The sequence below is a fragment of the Neltuma alba genome, unplaced genomic scaffold (assembly GCF_004799145.2).
Source record: "Neltuma alba isolate B1F8T4 unplaced genomic scaffold, ASM479914v2 tig00002811_pilon, whole genome shotgun sequence".
Lineage (NCBI taxonomy): Eukaryota > Viridiplantae > Streptophyta > Magnoliopsida > Fabales > Fabaceae > Neltuma > Neltuma alba.
In genome coordinates this window covers 371,693-394,930 of record NW_021633026.1, presented here as the reverse complement: position 1 = coordinate 394,930, position 23,238 = coordinate 371,693, and the positions used below count along the sequence as shown (strand labels likewise).

General features: G+C 33.1%; 2 protein-coding genes across 2 annotated transcripts; one reads left to right on the top strand and one right to left on the bottom strand.

Annotated features, from left to right (window-relative positions):
- Positions 1-842: 842 nt before the first annotated feature.
- LOC114738734 (uncharacterized) lies at positions 843-7,641 on the top strand. The gene is made up of 11 exons (XM_028926803.1): positions 843-978; positions 1,063-1,239; positions 1,335-1,538; positions 2,335-2,463; positions 2,548-2,661; positions 2,773-2,868; positions 2,967-3,053; positions 3,152-3,593; positions 3,678-4,603; positions 4,698-5,903; positions 5,993-7,641. The coding sequence occupies exons 1-11, from the start codon at positions 843-845 to the stop codon at positions 7,639-7,641; spliced, it is 5,166 nt and encodes a 1,721-aa protein (XP_028782636.1).
- Positions 7,642-9,352: 1,711 nt separating this feature from the next.
- On the bottom strand, positions 9,353-12,553 carry LOC114738728 (putative disease resistance RPP13-like protein 1). Its single transcript, XM_028926793.1, has one exon. It carries the CDS (start codon positions 12,299-12,301, stop codon positions 9,353-9,355), a length of 2,949 nt encoding a protein of 982 aa, XP_028782626.1. The 5' UTR covers positions 12,302-12,553.
- Positions 12,554-23,238: the final 10,685 nt, after the last annotated feature.

Sequence of the window (23,238 nt, the reverse complement as noted above, 5' to 3'; positions counted from 1 at the left end):
TGTTCTCCCAAAATCATTAACAGCCATGCAAGATGACATTCAAGGGAATGTTCCGGATGTCTTTCAATGATCTATTAAATATTAACTATTTAAATTGAATTATAAATTAGAAAGTTTATGAATTTATGAAATAAGTAAACGTAAATTTGTACAGATACCAAATTTAGTCAATTTATAGGGTATAGAATTGAATGGTCATATTCATTCGTAAGTTAGTCACAAATTCAATAGTCATTCCGAAGTTAAAACCACATGAATCAAATTAATTTTCTATAATTGAGTAGTTAATATGGAATTGAATTAATATTTCAAATATGTAAAGTAGATGAGTTGGTGTACTTCATAGGCTACTGTTAAAGAAAATAAATTAATCAATTAATCAATTATTCATTAATAAGTGATTAGTATTATTTGGTTGGGAAAATTTTCTTGACGGTAACACAGTGGCAATTTAAATCGATGAAAACAAAATTAATATAAATTGATGTATAAATTAAATATATATTAGTTTATTACATGCAGTACATAATTGTTGATTGATTAATTAATTCTTATGAAGTGCTTCCACAGTTCCCATTATTAGTCTCAAATACAAGTAGATTAACCTTGTCTCGTGGGATATGTGCATGTGTTGTCATTGTCCTATACAACTGTCTAATTGGTTATGTCTATATCATACTGTACGCATTACGTCATACGGTCAAAACTTTCTAAGTGTTTAAGAATATTCGGAAGGTATCATTCACTTACTGTTTTATTTTATTATATTGATATATGATATATTGGTTATGTTATATGCATGGAATAATTGTCTCCACACTACAGGAAAGGACTTAGACACCATGTCCTCACAGGCATCAAGAACATCGAGAAGGAAACGCAAAGATGCTAAACCGCAGGTTTATGAAATCATTTCAATGGAAGAGTTCACACCGTTATCAGGATGTTCAACTTCATCTGCACCTGACAAAAACCCAGGTATGTCTCATTAGTTTTTTGTGATATGGAAAATTGTTTGCACAGATACTTATTAGGTGATAACTGTGCGACATGTTGATGTAGATATTAGACCACCTACTAACGGTGACCAACCAAAATCATATAGAATGAGTGAAGACAAGCCTATTCGAAGGAAAAGGAGAAGCATTCTACCTCAAGTTATTCAAATATTTTCACTTGAAGATAACCCAGTGTCAGCGTCGTTGTCTACCAGTAGTCATACTATAGGCATCCCAGAAGGTAAATATTGCAGTACAAATTTTTAGTTAGACACATTTTGGTAACATTGTTTGTAAGACATACTGGTCAAATATTGGGAAAATATTGTCTTGCAGTCACATATACCGTAGACGCTAAGAAGATCACTTCATGTGAGTTACCGTCCCAACAGAATCAATTACAGACACAGCCTTCAGAAGTTATAAGTATTGGTATGAAGGACTTCAGGCGGAAAGATCAACAAAGCTTGTGTCCTCTGAAGGACATTACAAACTTGGCATCAAACTTGAGTAAGAGATTCAACGATGAGACAGTCCCAGGTTTGTTTGAAGTAGGAAATGAGAATAATAATAGAATATTGTGTTCCTTACATGGTCGAAATTTGAAGTATGTAATTTATCTAAGTGAACAGTTTATGCGGCAAGAAGTTTTTACGTTTAGGCTTACATGTGAGTTTCAGTCCAATGTGAAAGACAAGATGGACATGTGGTAAAAGATTTGTTTGTTATTTGGGTTTTGTGTTGGTTTAATTGGACAAAAGTGTGAGCCTATATGATGCGTTAATTTTGGGTGGTTTGCATTAGATATTAGATGGTGAAAAATGAAAACACGAGAGCCTATAGTTTTGCTTTTCATGTTTCCGTTGGTTAAAGACATGAACAGCACATGATAAAAGATAGATTAATAATGAAGTAGAAAATATTAATAATGAAATTAAGTTAATAATTACTTAATAAAAATAAGTAAAATAATTAATTAATGGAGGAAAAATTTAGAAACTATAAAGACTTGTAGATTAATTATCCCTAAAAGATATGCCTATAATTTGGGTTTAAGTGTATTATGGTTCATGAAAGTGTTAGTTAGTACACATTGTGTTTTTCTTTGTTAGGCGTAAGTTAGTTTCCAACATTATTAGGCTTCAATAAAATTGGTATAAAGTTGCATTTTCTTTGGTGTCCGTGCATCATAAATATTCACTTAGTAATTGCAATTGGCGGTATTAAAATCAAATACAATAATCTCTCATTCATCAGGAGAAATATTACTATTTAATTCCAACATCAAAAATAACATTTCTTTATTGATATGTTGAGGAATTGGTGACTGTAACAGGAAAACCACCACAGCGTAAAAAGTCAAATGACGAATCAATGCAAGCTACACAAATGACCAAAAGATTGGTTGCAAACTATAGAAACATAGGACAATCAGTTGGTGAGCTTTTCGTTTTAACAACTGAAGGTCATTAGTAATAATAATAATAAATTTGCAGCAGTTTATTTGCCTTGTATTTAATTGATGTGTCTTTATTTTTCACACAAGTAGGTGATATATTTGCTGGCAAATTACATCCGAGTTCCACTAGCAGTGTACCTCAGGATCCTTACTCAAGTACAATACGAGCAGCGCAATGCCAATCAATGACTGATACGCAAGCTGGTATGTTTATTTGATTGGATGGTCTACAAGTGTCGATTAGCGTTATTGACCTCATTTTTTGTGTTATACAATTGATTTACAACATCGCTCACCATATTTCTTTTATTGTAGCAGAGATAGTAGATTATAGCAATATTGACTTCGCTTATGGGTCGGATCATGATGATGAAATTAGAAGTGATCGCATTGAGGAGGACAGTAATATAGGTATTTACTCATATAATTAGGATAGATTGATTTAAACATTGAAGATCTATTGCATTTGAAAACTTAGCTTACTACTCACGTTTATTATCATCAAACAGAAGCAATGGCAAGTACACAACATGAGAGGTTGGGCAAAGACAAAACAATTGAAAATGTGACAACCATTGACGAGTTTGGATCCACAGGTAATAGCATCGGCTTTTAAATATAATCTTTGCATTTTAAAGGTTAAATTAAAATTGTCATGTCAATCCTTTTGACCAATTTGACTTTTATTTTGTAGATTACATGGATGAAGGTGATCCTATACACCAATGCAAATACTGTCAAGCATTACTTTGGTATAATGAAAGGGTGAAGAAAGACCAAAAACGGAATGTGAACATGTTCTCAATTTGTTGCCTACAAGGGAAAGTTCAAATACCATTCATGAAATCACCACCACCAATCTTGCATGATCTATTTTTCAATAAGAATTCTGCAGAGTCTAAAAATTTCCATTGCAATATTAGGCAATATAATAACATGTTTACATTCACGTCATTGGGAGGTAACATTGACCACTCAAAGAATCGTGGTGGTGGTCCTTACTCATTCATCATGCATGGAGTAAATTACCACAGTATAGGAAGTTTGCTTCCACCAGAAGGTGCGAGGCCAGTTTTCTCACAATTATATATATATGACACTGATAACGAGGTTGCCAATCGTATATCAGCTGTGTGGTAAGTTATTCAACCTCATGTTACTGAATTAGTATTCCTTTTTACCCTATGATTCAAATGCTAATAATTTTTTTCATTTTGTAGCAAGCATCAAGAAAAAACAAGCATTGATCCAAAAATTGTTAAGCAGATTAAGGAAGCTCTTGATGCTGTAAATCCCTTTGTTCAGCAGTATCGAGCAGCATCATCAAGGATAATTGGTGAAGACTGTCATGACCTTAAATTATGCCTGATAAGCAGCAGAGAACATGATGGAAGGACATTCAATTTACCATCTGCTTCAGAGGTTGCAGCATTAGTCGTTGGTGATGTTGATATGGCTTTTAATGTCAGGGATGTTATTGTTGAGCAATTGTCTGGATCAATTCAACATATTAGTGAATTACATCCTGCATACCTTCCACTCCAATATCCAATCCTATTTCCATTTGGAGAAGATGGATATAGGCATGACATCGAACACAGAGAAGACACCCTTAGTTCTACCAAGAAGAAAAAAAGGCTAAGCATGAGAGAATATTTCACTTTCAGGTTGATGGTGCGGGAGAATGAGGCATCGGCATTACTACATGCACGAAGATTACTACAACAATTTGTGGTTGATGGTTATACAATGATTGAGTCACAAAGGCTACTTTGGATTCGAACGCATCAGAAAGAATTGCGTGTTGATTTGTATCAGGGATTATCAGATGCTTTAACAAGTGGAGAACGGGATGCAAGTTCCACTGGTAGACGCATAATATTACCTTCATCATTTACTGGGGGTGCAAGATATATGATACTAAATTACCAAGATGCAATGGCTATATGTAGGTGGGCAGGATATCCAGACATTTTTATTACATTTACTTGCAATCCTGCTTGGCCTGAAATAACAAGATTTTGCAAAAAACACTCATTACAGCCCTCAGATCGTCCTGATATACTATGTAGAGTGTTCAAAATGAAGTTGCAAACATTAATGAAGACCATTAAGGAGGAAAAGTTATTTGGCACTGTTCGTGCAGGTAATTGTTTGCACAAATACTATAATTTCAATTTGATTTGTTGATGTATAGAATAATCTGTTAACAATATGATATATACCATTTTCTCATGCAGAGGTTTACACCATTGAGTTTCAGAAGCGAGGCTTGCCACATGCCCATATATTATTATTCCTTGATCCAAGGGATAAGCTAAAGAACCCGGAAGATGTTGATGCGATGATATGTGCGGAAATTCCAGACAAGAACACTTCACCATTGTTATATGAATTAGTAAAGAAATTCATGGTCCATGGACCATGTGGTGCAGCAAACCCGAAGTCACCATGCATGAAAGATCATAAATGCAGTAAGTACTTCCCTAAGAAATACAACTCACATACAACTATTGATGATGATGGTTATCCAACATATAGAAGAAGGAATGATGGGCGTATCATAGATACAAAATCTATCCCACTAGATAATAGATATGTTGTCCCTTACAATCCACTACTACTACGTAGATTTCAAGCTCATATCAATGTTGAGAAATGCAATCAATCAACCGCAATCAAGTACTTATTCAAGTACATTAGTAAAGGGAATGATAGAGTGGTTGCAGGCATATTTGATGACAACGGGGGAAGGGTGTTTGATGAAATACAGCAATATTATAACTGTAGGTACATATCAGCGTGTGAAGCTTCATGGAGAATATTTGGATTTGACATTCACCATAGGCATCCTTCAGTTGAAAGATTGAGTTTCCATCTTCCTAATCAGCAAGCAGTGATTTATTGTAACACCGATGATGTTGCTGATCTATTAGATAAACCAAGGGTTTCTGAATCTCAATTCCTCGCATGGATGAAGCTTAATATCATAGATGCTTTTGCTCAAACTCTAACTTATTCAGAATTTCCAAATCATTATGTCTACAAGCGAGATAAACGAGAGTGGAGGAAAAGGAAGAAGGGCTTTGCAGTGGGTAGAATAACTCATGTCTCACCAACAGCAGGAGAACTATATTACCTTCGAATTCTTCTAACTAAAGTAAGAGGTCCACGTTCATTTGATGAGATCAAAACAGTTAATGGTGTTGTACATTCTACATTTAGGGAAGCGTGCTTTGCATTGGGATTACTAGATGATGACAGAGAGTATATTGTTGCAATTAACGAGGCATCTTCATGGGCATCTGGAAATGCTTTGAGAAAAATGTTTGTGAGCATGTTATTATGCTGTTGTCTTAGCCGTCCAGAAAATGTTTGGAAGGAGACTTCAAAGCTGCTTGCTGAAGATTTATTGTACATTCCTCGCCAAGATGCCAACACTTTTAGTAAGTTAATTTTGTAATGATGCCATAAATGTTTTTTCCTTCTGAAATTTATTATTCTTTATATAATGGAAAAAAATTTTACATTGCAGGCGACTTAGTTTCATTGCATGAGAAGGAGCAACTTGCACTAATTGAGATTGATAAATTGCTTCAATCTAATGGGAAGAGTCTTGATAGTTATCCTACACTTCCTCGCCCTACTTATAGAGAGCCTTTAGATGTCACAAATCATCTAATCTTACAAGAATTGAAATACGACCGACAAGCTCTTCAGATAGAAGCTGAACAACTTATTGCTGCTTTGACTGTTGAGCAAAAGGACATTTTCAACAAGATTTTAAATGCATTGGAGGGTGATATGGGAGACTTTTTCTTTGTCTACGGATATGGAGGCACAGGGAAAACATTCTTGTGGAATGCACTTACATCATCATTGAGATCAGCAGGAAAAATTGTCTTGACTGTTGCATCAAGTGGAATTGCAGCTACGTTATTGCCCTCCGGGAGGACTGCTCATTCTAGGTTTGCTATCCCAATCCAAATAACTGAATATTCACTTTGTTCAATAAAGCATAATTCTGCTTTGGCAAAACTGATTCAATGCACGAAATTGATTATTTGGGATGAAGCTCCTATGGTTCAACGTCATTGTATTGAAGCCTTTGATCGAACTCTTAAAGATATAATGCATTGCTCTCATCCATTTGGTGGTAAATGTGTCGTTATGGGAGGTGATTTTCGTCAAATTCTTCCTGTTATCCCTAAAGGCACAAGAGCAAGTGTTGTCAATGCATGTATAAGCTCATCATTCTTGTGGGGTCATTGCACGATGTTTCAATTGACAAAGAATATGCGTTTGCAATCATCTGCATCTAACCAAGACAATGAAAGGTTAGAGAGGTTCTCCAATTGGTTGTTAGCTGTAGGTGATGGTCGTCTAGGTGAAAGTAATGATGGTATTGCTGAGATTGAAATTCCACCTGAGTTGTTAGTATCAAAATTCTCAAATCCAATAGAGGCAATTGTTTCTTCAACCTATGTGGATCTGATGGGAAATCTTGGGAACAGCGAATACTTCAATAACAGAGCAATTCTTGCACCCACGATTGACCATGTGAATCAAATTAATGATTACATGTGTTCTTTATTGCCTGGTGATTCTTATGAGTATCTTAGTTGTGACACTGTTTGCAAGTCAACTGAAGACAGTGATAGCTTTGACAACTTGTATACTACTGAATTCTTAAATACTATCAACAGTTCAGGCTTACCACCACATAAGTTATACTTGAAAGTAGGTGCCCCTATTATGCTATTAAGGAACATTGATCAAGCATCAGGCCTTTGCAATGGTACTCGTCTCCAGATATCTAAGCTTGGGAAGAATGTCATTGAAGCGATTACTTTAAATGGATCGTGTCCCAACCACAAGGTATTGTTGCATAGGATGGATATGAATCCATCAGAGAGTCGATGGCCATTTCGTATGCAACGGAGGCAATTCCCAGTGACACTTTCATTTGCTATGACTATTAACAAAAGTCAAGGTCAATCATTGAGGAATGTAGGCTTATTCTTGACTAGGCCAGTTTTTACACATGGACAATTATATGTCGCATTGTCTAGAGTTCGATCAATGGATGGCTTGAAGATTATTGTAGATGAGTGTGGATGCAGCATGAAGACGACAACAACTAATGTTGTGTACAGAGAGATATTTAGTAATTTGTTGCAGTAGGTTAGTTAACTTTTTTTTTTGTAAGGTGCTGCTGTTATTGTGATTCAATATTTGCATGCGGAATGACTATAGTTGTTGCACATTAAGACATTTGGTTGATTCCGGAATTGAAAATTTTGGTATGTTCATCTCATCGTTTTCTGCTTCCCGTGCAGCGCACGGGAGAGCACATGCTAGTTTTAAAATAGAACAATAAATTACGCACATTAAAAAAATTAAACAGTAATGGTGCCTGATTTGTTTTGGAACAGATGCCATAGGTGAATGAACATTATTAAAAAGAATTGTTATCACACCTATTTGTGTTGTAACAGGTGTCATAAGCTGTCCGAATAAGAAAAACCGTGTTTTTTGTTGGGCCTGAGAATAAGAAACAATTTTAAACAACTGAAAGTTTAAAAAAAAGATCATAACGTCTCTCTTTTTTGGGCCTGACACCACATGTTTATTTTTTTTTAATTTTTATATGTTTCACGTCTGATCCTTTCAATGACCGGACGCGATAAGTGCTTTTTTATAAAAACATTTGTCCCTCTTTTCCTCCACAATGCCTCATTTAGTATTTCAGCTAGCGCCTTAATTTTGGACTTCATTTTCCTCCATAATTTATAAACTTAGGCCGCTAATACTTTCATTTTTAATTCAAAATAAAAAGTTATAAAAAAGCAATTCAAATTTATAATGGGTAAATGTGCATCGTAATCTCATTTTCGAGGTGCATCTAATGCCCCATTCTTTTATATGGTGATAGTTTTTTATTCTCTCACATTACTACCGACACAAGTGCCATCAGTCTTGACAATCAAAATATTTTCTTTAGAATAATATGATATCCAATATCATTGACTAATCCAAATTTTAAGAATAATATTTTCACATATCTTATATGCATTATAATTGACAAGCTAAGCTTATAATTAACCATCATGTCATGTCAAATTTTCATTTCGGACTAACGGAAGAAAGTGTAAAGAGCCATATTCAAACATGAGATAAAAATAGCCTGCATAACTTGTCCCCAATAAGATATAAATATTCTTATTCATATTTATTTCAGATCCAGAACACAAAAGCAGAACAAATATGGATCAAGCAAGAGAGAAAAAGAAGAAGAAGCAGGAGGTCTCTGACAACAAACACAACACTTTTTGAAACCGCATGATGCGTTGCGGTGTCCATCGTTCCCGTAGCTACTGGCATCTTCTCCACCCTGTCCTTTTTTCTTTTTTTTGGCTCAAATCCTACAGACCTACACACGCACATACAATAAAAAGTGTGTTAAAATATAAATTAGTTTTCAATTTCTGGCCTTAATTTAGTTTTGATTAATTTTATTAGTGAGAAGGATCATAAATTTTTATATACAAAAAGTATCAGTATACAGCATTGATACTATGATAATTAGGTCCTTCTCACCAATCAAAATTTTTTATAGGAGATTTTTTTTCCTAAATTTCTCTTTTAAAATTAATCATATTATTCTTGAGCTATGTATATTTTTAAGGCCCCATGCAATGCTTTAAGCAATCATTTGGCGGGGCATTCCAATTCTTATTATTAATTAATCTTTTATGTACAGAGCAAATATAGTGGAAAGAATCCATGATATTACAGGGCAGCATGGGACATACAACATGAATATGAATGTAGATGGTGTGTGTGTGTGCATGTTGACATGCCATGGAGGAACTTATTTGTATGTAACTTAAGCTCAACATCTGTTATGAATAAGTATAGAGGAAGTACCTTTCAGAGAGTCTAGTGTCTTCATGTCTACATGAGGGATATGAGCAATTTTAGGCCAATCTGGTCCTTTCTCCTTTTCACACCTCTCCTTCAGCAACGGACATCCATAACCAATAGTTAAGTGAGAAAGGGATGGAGGTAAAGCATCTTCTTCTGGCATGCCTTCAAAACTCACTTGATGGCACCACCTAAACGATAAGGAAGTGAGAGAATGGAGGTGCACAAGACCCCTATGGTTTATTCTTCTCAAATTGGTACAATAATTGAATGACAGAGATTGGAGATTGGGCGGCAACAATCTCTCTTCTTCAGGGAACCACTCCATGACGTCATCACTAATTCCAAGTTCTTTCAAAGACAACAACTCATGCAAACCCCAATCCCTACCACACGCAATGACCTTGGAACACCAATGGATTGTAAGACGCTGTAGGCTGGAAAGCATACCTCCTTGGGGAAGAGATTCCATTGCTGGACAACGCCATAAAGATAGGTCATGGAGAGGTGGAAGCACATCTGAGATGCTCCATGTGGGCATATCTTTTACTGATATCTTCGTACACTCCCCTAAAGACAGGTTCTCCATGGAAGAGGACCTGGGAAGTGTCGCCTCCAAATTCCCACATCCCGAAATGACTAGTGTTTTTAGACAAGGAAGGTGTTGAGGCAGAGACTTTGTCAGTCTAGGACAATTATATATACAAAGTTGTTCAAGGCGTGGGAAACTTTGACCTTCGTAGCATATATCCCATTCTTCCCATTCGTCCATTCTAGAAAACTCTAAATATAAGAGGGAAGGAAATGGTTGAGCAATTGAGGAGCCATTCCCATAGAACTCTTCACCTATCACCTTTATTCCACCAAGTTGGTAAATCACGAGTGTCCGGAGGAAACGTAGTTCCCCAAGTGGTGGTAATAAGCTCACATCGTTGTTACCACTCAAACATAAACACACTAAATTGGGTAAAAAATGTGCAACACCAAGAAGCCACTTTGGAAATCTAGTACCTCTGTATCCCTTGACGACGAGCTCTTCCACACTCTGATTTGGCTCAACTGCTTCCAATACGTGCTCCTGGCGTCGTGCCTTTTCACGACTATAGCTGTCCCCCTGATACAACAATGTCAATTTATCCAATTTCTTTTCTTTCAAATTGGCCTCCCTCATATCTGTAGGATCACTTACGTGCTCCATATTTGAGATGGTTAGTGAGCCTGTTAAGTGGTTAAAGGCTCCTAATTCTTTTATATTTGATCCTCCTTTCTTTGCCACAACAAACTTATTCATTGTTTGGAGCTGATTTAACTTTCCCATACCTCTTGGCATCTTCCGTATGTCACAGCCTTTCAAGTCAAGATGACGCAAGTTGATGAGTTTGTACAAATTTGATGGCAACTCAGTCAAGTCACCACAACCTCTTAATTTCAACGTTTGTAAATTAATCAACAAGCACATTGAATTTGGCAATTTCTCAACTGAAGTGTAGGAAAGATCCAAATAATGCAGGTGCTTTAAATTGCTAATGCCGGCTGTCAAGCTTCTCAAATTTGGAGATCTCTTCAAAGATAATTGTCGTATGTACTTGAGACAACAAAGCCTGGACATTATATCATTGCCAACGCCAAATTCATAACTGCCAAAGTGGATAAAACTACGTAATTGGTGGCATTTTAAAACTTTCTCAAAAATGTCAACATTATCACTTTTGCATCTTATATATGAAAAGTAGCGAGTCTTGGTTGACATATCTTGTACTTGAGCAGCATCAAGTGACACAAAAAACTCTCCTGCCACAGATTTTGCTAAATCATTCAACAGATCATGCATGATGAAATAATCACCACCTTTTTTTGATGGCTCAAAAAAGGACCTAGACTCCAAATCATTGAAAATTTCATCACCTGTTTCTTCAAGGCTCGTACTTCTTTGAGTTGGATATATTAAACCATCTGCCATCCACAATTGGATTAGGACATTCTTATCTATGTCATAATCTTTGGGAAAGATTGAGCAATATGCAAAACAACGCTTCAAATTTGAGGGTAGATAATGGTAACTCAATCTTAAGGATGGAACAATATTGCTATGATCTTCTGACAATGCCCAAAACTCACTTTTCAAAATCTTATTCCAGTGTTGAAAAGAGAGTTTTATATGCAACAAACTTCCCAGTGTTTTTATTGCTAAAGGCAATCCTCCACATTTCTTTATGATTTCTTTACCAATCCGTACAAGATCTGGACCAACAGCATCGGGTTGGTTGTTAAATGCATGTTTCACAAATAAATTACAACAATCTCCATCTTGTAATGGCTTCAAAGGATATGTAAAGGCACAACACATAACTTCCGCTACTATTTTATTACGGGTTGTGATAAGAATCTTACTCTGTGGTGCCACTTGTCTCAAAGGAGCGGTGAAAACCTCCCAAATTTGACAATTCTCATTCCAGACATCATCAAGAACGAGAAATAATGTCTTGCCCTTCAATGTCTCTTTCAGTTTAGACTGATTTGAGTGAAAATCTTGTTCAGTTGGACAACTAAGTGACTGAAGAATTGCTTTTGTGACACAATCAACATCAAACTCTTCAGAAACACACACCCAAGCTTTATGTTGAAAATGATCCTTCATCCTTGGATCTTCATAAACAAGTCGTGCAAGGGTTGTCTTACCCATCCCGCCCATACCAGTGACGGCAATCACATCCATAGGCAATTGATTCCTACATCCCATGTTCTGTGACAGTAAAATCTCTACAACCCTCTCTTTATCAACATCTCTACCATATATATCGGATTCATCTATCAAATGTGTTGAAGGCAATCTTCTGTATGCTCTCCTGTTCATCACTCCCGATTGATCACCGGCAGATGGCCCTTCTCTTAATCCCAATATCTCATTTTGCTTCATAAGATTCTTTAGGTTGTTAAGCAGTTCTTTTAACTCTGACTCTATCTTTTTGTCAAAATGATTTCGACTAGCAAGAGTAGTACAGAAGCCTCGTACCTTGCGGATACCAGTAGAACTTTGCGATTCGGCATCCAGCTTCTGTTGTGATGCCTCAATAGCAATGTCGTCCAGCAAGTCTTGAGCCTTAAAGACTTCATCTTTGAGCTCGTCAAGCCACTTCTTCACATGATGGTCTCTGTATTGCCTTTCCTCTGCATCGTCAACAATTTTGCCCACAGAATTAAGGGTGATATCCAACTCTTTGAGCAAGTTATCATTGAGCTTTCTGCGACGAAAGTATTCAACAAAGTCATGAGAAGCCAATCTCTGAAATGCCACCTGAAGGAAAGACGAGAGAAACGCTCCAGCCACCAACTCCGCCATGTTAAATCTAATAGAAAGTATTTAGCAGCAAGAAAGGAAGAAAGCTGGACAAAGAGGAACGAGAAAGCAAGAGTTGTTAATGCTTCACTAGTGTGCGAGGCATAGATAGGCCAAAGTCTTTCTTTGATTGTTGAGAACTTTGGATGGTTATGAGAAACTACTCTGAAATTGTAAAATACAAGGCTTGAATTTGAGGGATCCATGTGAACTTGCTTGTCCAGGGAGACTTTTGAAAATTCAACTTTGCCATTTGCCAGTCTTCCAACAGTCATTCTTGTTTTTGTCCTTACCCACGTCTAATGATTCTCCTTTTCTTTCGTGTCCTTTGAAAAACGATACCACAAGCGAGGATAGGGAATTTTGGTTCTTATTTTATCCCAAGCGATTGCAATAATTAATGAGGGGAAAGCCTTTAGCCACTTCATTGCAATTTGCAAAATATCCAAGACGATAGTAAAAAATAATATATTACATGAAAAGCATTCAGAAAAATAATAACATCAAACAATTAGTTTTTAATTGATCGTTTTGCAATTTTCCCCTCTCAGCACAGCTTGTTTTTAATCCTACTTATTCATCATCATACTAGAACTATGATGATGGCAAATACTAAATATTATGTCAACATAAATTTTAAATTATTCTAACACTTTTCTTCTGGGGAAAAAAATCATATATTTTCCTATCAATTCTGCCATGTTGAAGCTAACAGAAAGTATTCAGATCCTATCCTCCACGCTCCTTTTCTCTTTATCACAGTTTGGACCAAAATTCCAATAGTTTATATTTAATATTTTATAAAAATAAATATTAATATAATTTTATTTAAAAAGTACATAAAAAAAATTTAAACTATTAAAATCCAATCCAAATAGTTCAATTGTGGTGAAAAATAAGGGGAAAAATCTACTTTATGATAACATATAATTATGAATTGTTCAGATCAAATTTTAACAATTCAAATTTATTTATCTATTTTTATCTGTAATTCTAATGATATTTTTTTATTATAAAATGTTAAATGTGAATCATTGACGTTTTGATCCAACGACAGTGAAAAGAAAAAGAGAGAGAGGAGGGGCGGAACTGAGAAAAGATAGAGGAGAGGATCGTAGCCTGGGACCCAAAAATAAATGAGAATCTTGGTTGTTGGGAACTTTTGATGCTTTTAGGAAATTATCCTGGAATTATAAAAGACCACCTCCGGTTCTTGATATGCATGCTGTTCTTGATATAAAATAATTAATTAATTTGAGAAGATTAAGAAAATTAGTTAAATGAATTATTTTTAGTGAATAGATAATTGTTTTTAAATGACTATTATTAATTATGTGTGTTTGAATTATCAATTGACAATAACTTTTTAACATATGCAACTATTATGAGAATTATTTGAGGCTAAAATTGATAAATATAAAAGATAAAATAGATTAAGATTTTATATTTAAGATCAAATTAAAAATCAAATTAAACGAGTTCTTATATTAAAATATATAGGTAATAGACTTGAATTCGAGTGATGCAGTCTTCCAACTACTATTCTTGCTTTTGTACGCTATCGATCTCTAATTCTCCTTTTCTCATTTGGACGTTGAGAAACGATACGAATTGCGCAGGCGATGGTGCAGAATTTTTCAATTTTTTATGATCCTTTTGCATTTTTAAATTGTCCCTTAAAAATTAAAAAGATTTCAGTTTCATTAAGAACTCTTCGAATTACAATTTTTCTGCTGACTTGTGTTTAAAAAAGTGTGCACGAGCACGCATGTGCCTGTGACCCTGTGCGTATGTGATGTTTCTTTTAGGTTGGTAAGCTTTTTCATGTTTAAGGTCTTGTATTTACGTGTTATTAATCTTGACAATCAAAAATAGTTTTTAGAACAATTTAATATCCAATCTCATGCCAAACCCAAGTTCTAAGTATAGCTGAGGCTGAAAAAATGACGGCTTTGAGGTTATGAAATTCCAAAATATACAGGACTCATTTAGAATAACTTATAAGTATTTTTTTTAATTATAATTCATGAAATGCGGATAAGTATATAAGATGAATTTTGTTTTGACTTATGTAAAACTGTGTTTATAAGTTATTTCTATCATGATTGCAAACGGGGCCATAATTGAGGGGTGCTTTTCCGACATATAATTTTTTTCCCCTAAAAATTCAAACGTAATATGGGTTTTATTGAGTCTCCCCCACTCAATCCAGGCATCCAGCTATCATTGATTTGGAATATTTCTCCGTGTGGGTGTGTGTATAAAAGATATGTCAAGCTTACTTTACCGGACAAAGATAGAACAAGAAATTACTGCGCAATTGAAATGCGGCATAGATAGAGGAAAGTGCTCCTTTGGTTGTTCAGGTGTTTCCGAGAAATTACTGAGCAATTGAAATGCGGGCTTGTTTGAAATCACGGTCAATATAAACTAGCCCCATATAATTCAAGACAGTGAAATAAGCCATAAGAATATAAATAATAACTTGTGTTTTTGGGCTAACGTTCATAACCTATACTTTTCCAGAAGAATTTCCAACTACTGTTGGAAGAATTTCCTATGCCCGGACAAGGATGTTAAAGCTGACAGAAAATATCCACTAGCTGAGAGATGTTAATGCTTCACTACTGAGTGCATGTTAAACCCTATCCAAATATAAATTGCATTACATTAACTTACTTTTACTCTAATTTTAGTTACAAAAATCAGTTAGATTAGAAGTCAGTTTTGCCTAATACCAATTCAAATACATCCTGAATGGTGGTAAGGTATGGATAGACGAAAGTCTTCCTGTGGCCGTTTGGGTACTTTCGGCAAATTACTGGGTAATTGAAATCCGACATAACGATTGACTTGCTTTTCCATTTTTGGCTTTCGGTGCGGCAACACTTTTCCAAAAGCTAAAGGAACTGCGAGCCAACGGCTCTTTCTTTTTAATCCCTGCTTTATTCTTTTTTCATATTTGATTCCAAAGTTTATGCTTACGCTATCGCACCGTCCCGCTCATAAAATGTCATTTTAATAATGTTTTTCATAATTTATTGCTCTTGTATATGCTAAAAATATAATAAATAAATTATTTTATTGTGCAATTTATTATTTTTTACGTATTAAAAATATAGGCAGCATAATCATCAAAATATAAAAATGCAAGCAACAACTTATTTTGTTTGGAATTTATTATTATATATAAATTAAAATTCAAAAATTAAAAGGAGTTTTATCGAATTATTGCACATTTACGCTTTTTTTTGTAACAATTTATGTAAATTGCAACTAATATTAGGATTATTATAACAGGCAGGGCCTTTTGCTTTAAGTAATTAATTAGGAAAAGGGGATGGCAAATCATACTTAACAGCTAATATTAGGATTATCATAACAAGTGGGGCTCTTTATTTTAGTATTTAGGAATCGGAAATGCAAATTATCCTCATTAATAACGTGGTGCCGGGGTGAGGGGTGCATCGTTTGGCCAATTGTTTGGTGCCGACATCCAGAACACTACCCTATTTATATCCTACCTTCGGTCATTGATATAAATTCAATTGACTAATTTTAAAAAATTAAAGAAGTTACTCTATTTATATTTATTATTTTTTTAAAAATAATTTGTCTCACTTATAAATTAATATATAATCTAATGATATATGTAAGTATTTTAGAGAGATTATGTAACACCTGCAATAATTAAGTAATTTAATAGATTTTTTAATCTCTTCAAATTAGTTAACTAGGTCATATATTAAAGACCAGATGTAGTAATAATTAATATTTTTTTTTAAGAAAAATGATGCTTTTAAATAATTAAGAGAAAGAATAATACATAAGTAATGGTATTTTAGTGGAAAAATAATGAATCCAACATAACTAAATGATAGCATCGGACTTTGATCCAACCTGAAACTTTACTGATAACATGAAACGGTGTAGGTTGTGAGATACTCGCTCGCTTTAAAAATTACAAAGCTAGGCACTTTTAATTAATTTATGCTTAAAAATAATTGGTAATTAAAAGATAGTTTTCATGCCAGCGGACTAATAGCTTAATAGCATAAAAACTCCATTATAACTCGGAGGTTGTAAGACTGATCTCATTTATAACTTTAAACTGTTAATACTTACCTCTTTACTTCAAAACAAAAAGTATGAAAGCAATTCAAATGTATAATGCATGGCTCATCAATATATTATTCCAAAATAAGAATAAAACTATTCTTATTGATTATTTGAGATCCAAAGCTTAAATAATAGTGGTACAATTATTATCATTATTGAAGCAATGAGGTGAAGATGATCAAATTAAATGAGTAGGTCCCTCACAGCAAACACAGGAACCAGCCTTGCAATGGCTGACTGGACCAGCTGCATCACATTTTTTGGGATCATAGAACGATATGCAGTTTTTATTCTTAGCACATGCTTGCCCTTGTGCTCTTATTTTTGGCACCTTTGCTACATATGAGAAATAAAAATAGATAAGTCCTAATTATTAATTTTTTAATTTTTTATGAATAATTTCTTTGGAGGGTCAATAATCTATGTATTTTTATACATATATATAATGCAAAAATTTTTAACTAATCACTTGATTCACCAGCTTTAAACAATGCAACTCATTTATTAATAATATGATTCAATGCTTTCCCTCCATTTTTCATTTATCAGAAAGAAGTTATACACTCATCATACTCATTAAAGGGTCGGACCTACAATCTCACACTTAAAAAGGACTTAAAAGAAGTGCTTAATTAGTATTGGACAATTTAAAATTATAAAAATTCATTTTCAGTCTAAACGGCATTTTAGTGGAAAAATTATGAATCCAACATAATTAAATGACAGCGTCGGATTTTGACCCAACCTGAAATTTTCTTAAAAAAATATTTTAGAAATATAAAAAGCATTATTCATGAACAAAAAATTGTAGCTAACATCTTTTAAAATACATTCTTCATAAAATTAACTAGATTTCATGCCACATGCGATGCCCAAAAACATTAATTCTTTATTCGATTTTGGGGAATGAAGGGGAAGGAAATTTTTTTTTTTTTAATAAATCTGATTTAAAAAATTAGATAATTGAGATTATAAAACTTAAAAGGAAAAAAGAAAATGTAAGATGAAAGAACATTATAATTATAATCTAAGTTATAATTGACATGTTTGTTAAACAGTAAATGTTAGTTAATTTAATGGTTATGGTATTTTTGCACCAATTTAAAAACATTCTAAGTACTTTTGCATAGAAAAACATTTTTTTTGCCGTCAGGAGGAAAAAGAACTCATTAATATAATGAACCACGTCATAAATGTAATTAACTATTGAATTTTTTTAGTCTTAAGTGTTGAATTTAAAAGTGGCATTTGTGCATCTTCTTTATATTTTGTAAATTTTTAATATAAATTTGTCAAGCCGACACAAGACAACTTGAAATTGACAGCTAAATTTGGAAAAAAAACTTGTGACTTGATTTTTATTTTTATTTTTTGAAAAAAATAATGAACAAATTTTGAGCTGGACATTCATTGAAGTATCTGTGATGGGGTATTTTTTTCCCCGATCGAGTGACGTTGTGATGTTATTTAATACTCATCTGGTTATAGGGTATAATTTAATTGATTTTAGTTCTAAATATAAGATCTGTTTTTATATTTATCAATTCTTTTTAAATTACTCTTATAGATATTCTCTCACCTATAATTAAGTAAAGAGGAAGAGAGGATATTAAGGAAGATGATTATGACGTTTTAGGAAAAATATGTCATATTTCTTATAATTAACTAACTTACTTAATTTTTTTAATCTAATTCAATTAATTAAATAGGTCTTATATTAAGAATAGGAGGAGTATATTATCATCAAACTATTACATCGATCATACCAAAATTAAGTCCCATGAAAATTTAAAATGGAGACATTAAATTTTGGATTGGCACGTGTGAATTCCTTCTACATGTGTCCCTTGTATGATTTCTTTCAAGTCTTTTAAATAGTAATTTTTTTTAAAAGCTTTTGAGAGTAATTTTAAAAATTTGGAGCAGGGTAGCCTAAATCCATCCATCACCTCATTGACAACATGAAATGGCATTGATTGTAAGACACCCACTCACTTTAAAAATTACTAGCCACTTTTAATTAATTTATAATTAAAAAATAATTTTTATGCCAATAACCTTGGCAAAAAAACTCCACTATACACAGGAGGTTGTAGGCCCGATCGTCCCACTTGTAACCCTAGAAAGCAAATCAAATAGATAATATATGGCTCAATTTAATATTCCAAATAAGAATATCACTATTCTTATTGATTATTTGGGATCCAAAGCGCAGATCAAAGTAGTACAATTATTATTATTATTATTATTATTATTATTATTATTATTATTATTATTATTATTATTATTATGTACTTAAGCAATGAGGCGAAAATGATCAAATTAAATTAGGAGGTCCCTCACAGCAAACACAAAAACCAGGGTTGCAGCAGCTGACTAGACCGGGTGCTCTTATTTTTGGGACCATGCCTATTTCCTACATATGAGACATATAAATACGTAAGTCCTAATTATTAATTTTTTATTTTTTACGAATAATTTTTTTGGAGAGTCAATAATCCATATATTTATATGCATAATACAAAAATTCGTAACTAATTAATCGCATGCTTCATGAGTTATAAACAGTGCAACTCATTTATTAATATTATGATTCAACGTTTTTTCCTATTTTTCATCCAAAAGAAAGAAAAGCAGAAAACTGGATAAAGATAGAACGAGAAATTGAGTAGTTGTTGATACTTTACTGGTGGGGTGAGGCATAGGTGGACGCAAAAGTCCTCCTTTTGGTTATTTGGATGCTTCCCGGAAATTGCCGCGTAATTGAAATCCGACATAATGATTCACTTGCTTTTCCATTTTCACCTTTCGGTGCGGGAACACTTTTCAAAAAGCAAAAAGATTTTAATAATATTTTTTAATAATTTATTGCTCTTGTGTATACCAAAAAATATAATGACCACCTTATTTTATCGTACAATTTATTACTTTGAACGTACTAAAAATATACGCAAATCATCATCAAATTATTTTGTTTGGAATTTATTATTATATATAAATTAAAATTCAAAAATTAAAATTTTTTTTATTGAATTATTGCACATTTACTTCTTCTTATTCTTTTTTTACAAGTTATGTAAATTACAGCTAATATTAGGATTACTATAACAGGCAGGGACTTTTGCTTTAAGTGATTAATTAGGAAAAGGGGATGGCATTGTAAAAAAAAAAAAAAAGGAAAAGGGGATGGCAAATCAGTTGGCGGCAACACTTGCAAAATACTCCTCCGGTCTTTATTATAAGACCCCATTTGACTTTTTATTTGGTCCTAATTATAAGACCCCAATCCATTTTGTCTCTTATATTTATGCATTTTTTTCAAGATAATCCTTCTAATAATGATAGTTTTAGCCAATATACTTAATCTCCTCAAATAAGTCAACTGGGTTTTATAATTAGGATCGGAGGAGTAAATAGTTAATCCGAGTCACATCCTAAGAACGCTGTCTTTAAGAGCTATTCCGCAACTGACAGATGAAGATGCGGCATTCTCCAAGATTAAACGGATCATTTCTGTAAAATAGAGTAAGCAAAACAACAGAAAATAGTAGTAAATTCAACAGGTAAGAGAACACACAGAAAAAAAAAGAGAAGAACTCGAAAACTTTAAAACTGCGTGTCTTTTACACCTTAGCCAAAGCTTTTTATATAGGTTCCAAAAAAAATGAACGTTGACGCCATAAAAGCATAATATCCAATGACCCGTTTTTTCCATTGAATTCAAATCAATTCAAATGAAATATATGAATATGAATTGATGATTAGTACAAACGGTGGAAGTACGATGAGTTGCCATAATACATTAAAACATTTGTGATTTGATTGTTTAGATATTTGAAACCTTCAGGACACATTAAGGCTGAGAGAAACCGTTGATATTAAGGCTAACAAGGTGTTTGGCTAATTCAGAACTGTTTTTCAGAAGTATTTTTTTGTAAATCGAGACAAACTCCTCTACATATTTACTTCGTGTACTGTAAAATCACTTCTGGAAGTCCAGAAGTGTTTTTACAGTACACAAAATAAATATATAGAGGATTTTTTCTTATTTTGCAAAAAAAAACTTCTACAAAGACTTTTAGGTGTTTCCAAACACTTTTTTTATTCTTACCCAAACATCTTTTAAAAAGAAACCGTTGATATTAAAGCTAAAAGAAACCATTCAGCTTTAATGCTTTGGGATGATTAAAATAATTGGATTGGAATTCAAAACCAACTTTAAAGCGTGAAAACTATTGATGATGATTTAATATTCAGTTTTTCTTCACTATTACTGATAATAAATATTATTTTAATATGCTCTTTCATTTTAAAATAATATTTGAATTTTCACAAATCCTCGTTAAGAATGTGCTCACTCTAACTTCCATATTATCAATTAATGTGATGTTTTTTTATTGACACACCTACACAAATATTACAATAAAATCATGCTTAACAGCTAGCATTAGGATTATTATAACAGATGGCTCTTTACTTTAGTAATTAGTAAATTAGTAGTTAGTAGTTCGGAATAGGAAATGCAAATTATCCTTATTCACGCGGTGCCGCGGGAGCGACACATCGTGTGGCCAATTGTTTGGTGCCGACATCCACATTAAGAATACGATGTTTATTTATATACCATCCGGTACTAAATATAAAACTTATTTTTATAATATTATACTGCAAAAATAAATTTTATATTTAGAACTTAGAGTACTATTTCCACTATTTGATATATGACTCAATTGAATAATTTTAAAAAATTAAAAAAAGTTACTCTATTTATATTTATTATCTTTCTCCAAACTAATTTGTCTTACTTATAAATTGATATATAATCTAATAATCTAATAACACATGTTATAATTAAATAATTTAGTAATTTTTTTAATCTTTTCAAATTAGTTAACCATGTTTTATATTAAAAACCATATGCATCAAAAGGGCTCACCAATGCCAGAATATGTCTATAAGCTTAGAGAGCAATTACATAGATATTTATTAATCACCCACCAATAGGGTCTTCATATTAGCAGTGAGAATCGAATTCACATCCTTATGGGTTATGAGCCGACTCCTTACTAATTGAACTAATTCTTGTTAATCTTAAACCATAAGTGGCTGCCTCTTTAGTTCACAACAAAAGCTATAAAAACAATTCAAATATATAATACGTGGCTCAATATATTATTTCAAAAATAAGAATATAACTATTCTTGTGGATTATTTGAGATCCAAAGCATAGATGAGAGTAATGCAATTATTATCATTATTGAAGCAATGAGGTGAAGATGATCAAATTGAATTAAAAGGTCTCTCACAACAAATACAGAAACCAGCCTTGCAGTGGCTGACTGGACCAGCTGCATCACATTTCTTGGAATCATACAACGATATGCAATCTTCACTCTTCGCACATGCCTGCCCTTGTGCTCTTTTTCTTGGCACCTTTGCTACATATGGAAATAAAAATAAATAAGTCCTGATTATTAATTTTTTTATTTTTTATGAATAATTTCTTTGGGGGGTCAATAGTCTATATATTTTTATACATATATATATATAATACAAAATTTTTTAACTAATTACATGGTTGACCAGCTTTAAACAATGTAACTCATTTATTAACACTATGATTCGATGTTTTCCCTCCATTTTTCATTCAGAAAGAAGTTATACACCCATTACACTTATTAGGGGGTCGGACTTACAATCTCACACTTAAAAAAAACTTCAAGAAAGTGCTTAATTAGTACTCCTCCGGTCCTTAATATAAGACCCAATTGTTGAGTTGAGTTTGGTCTTAAATATAAGACCCATTTCTCATATTTATCAATTTTCTCTAAACTACCCCTATGAATACTCCCTCAACCATAATCAAATAGAAGAAGGAGATGAGGTATTAAGAAAGATGATTATGGTGTTTTAGGAAAAATGTGTCACTTTTCTTATAATTAACCAATTTACCTAACTTCCTTAATCTAATCAAATTAGTTAAATGGGTCTTATATTAAGGACCGGAGGAGAATTATTGAGTTAGAGGATCCCACAATTTAAAATTATAAAAATTTATTTTCGGTCTAAACTTGTATAAAAATTTTTTTAGCCCCCTCTTTATTGCACACATATTGGCCCTTTCGCTTTGTCATTGTAAGAAATATTTATGAATTCCCCCAATCTTTGAAATCAATCCCAAAAAAAATATAACCTAAAATTTATAAAAACATACACCATTAATTTTTGTTTTTTATTTGGCCAAAAAAATACACCATTAGTAAGTCATGAACTATTAAACTTTTACTGTAAAAAAGAAGGTAGGAGAAGGGGAGAGAGAGAGCTACCTGATGCAATGATAGACAAAACCATTAAGCAAACCAAACTATGTAAAACTTTTGCCATTTTCATTGACCCTT

Excerpts from the sequence above, each read along its gene's own strand:
- LOC114738734 (XM_028926803.1), top strand. The coding sequence starts at position 843 with ATGTCCTCACAGGCATCAAGAACATCGAGAAGGAAACGCAAAGATGCT. Across the intron at positions 979-1,062 it reads TGCACCTGACAAAAACCCAG|ATATTAGACCACCTACTAAC; the intron begins GTATGTCTCATT and ends ATGTTGATGTAG. Across the intron at positions 3,594-3,677 it reads AATCGTATATCAGCTGTGTG|CAAGCATCAAGAAAAAACAA; the intron begins GTAAGTTATTCA and ends TTCATTTTGTAG.
- LOC114738728 (XM_028926793.1), bottom strand. The coding sequence starts at position 12,301 with ATGAAGCAAAATGAGATATTGGGATTAAGAGAAGGGCCATCTGCCGGT.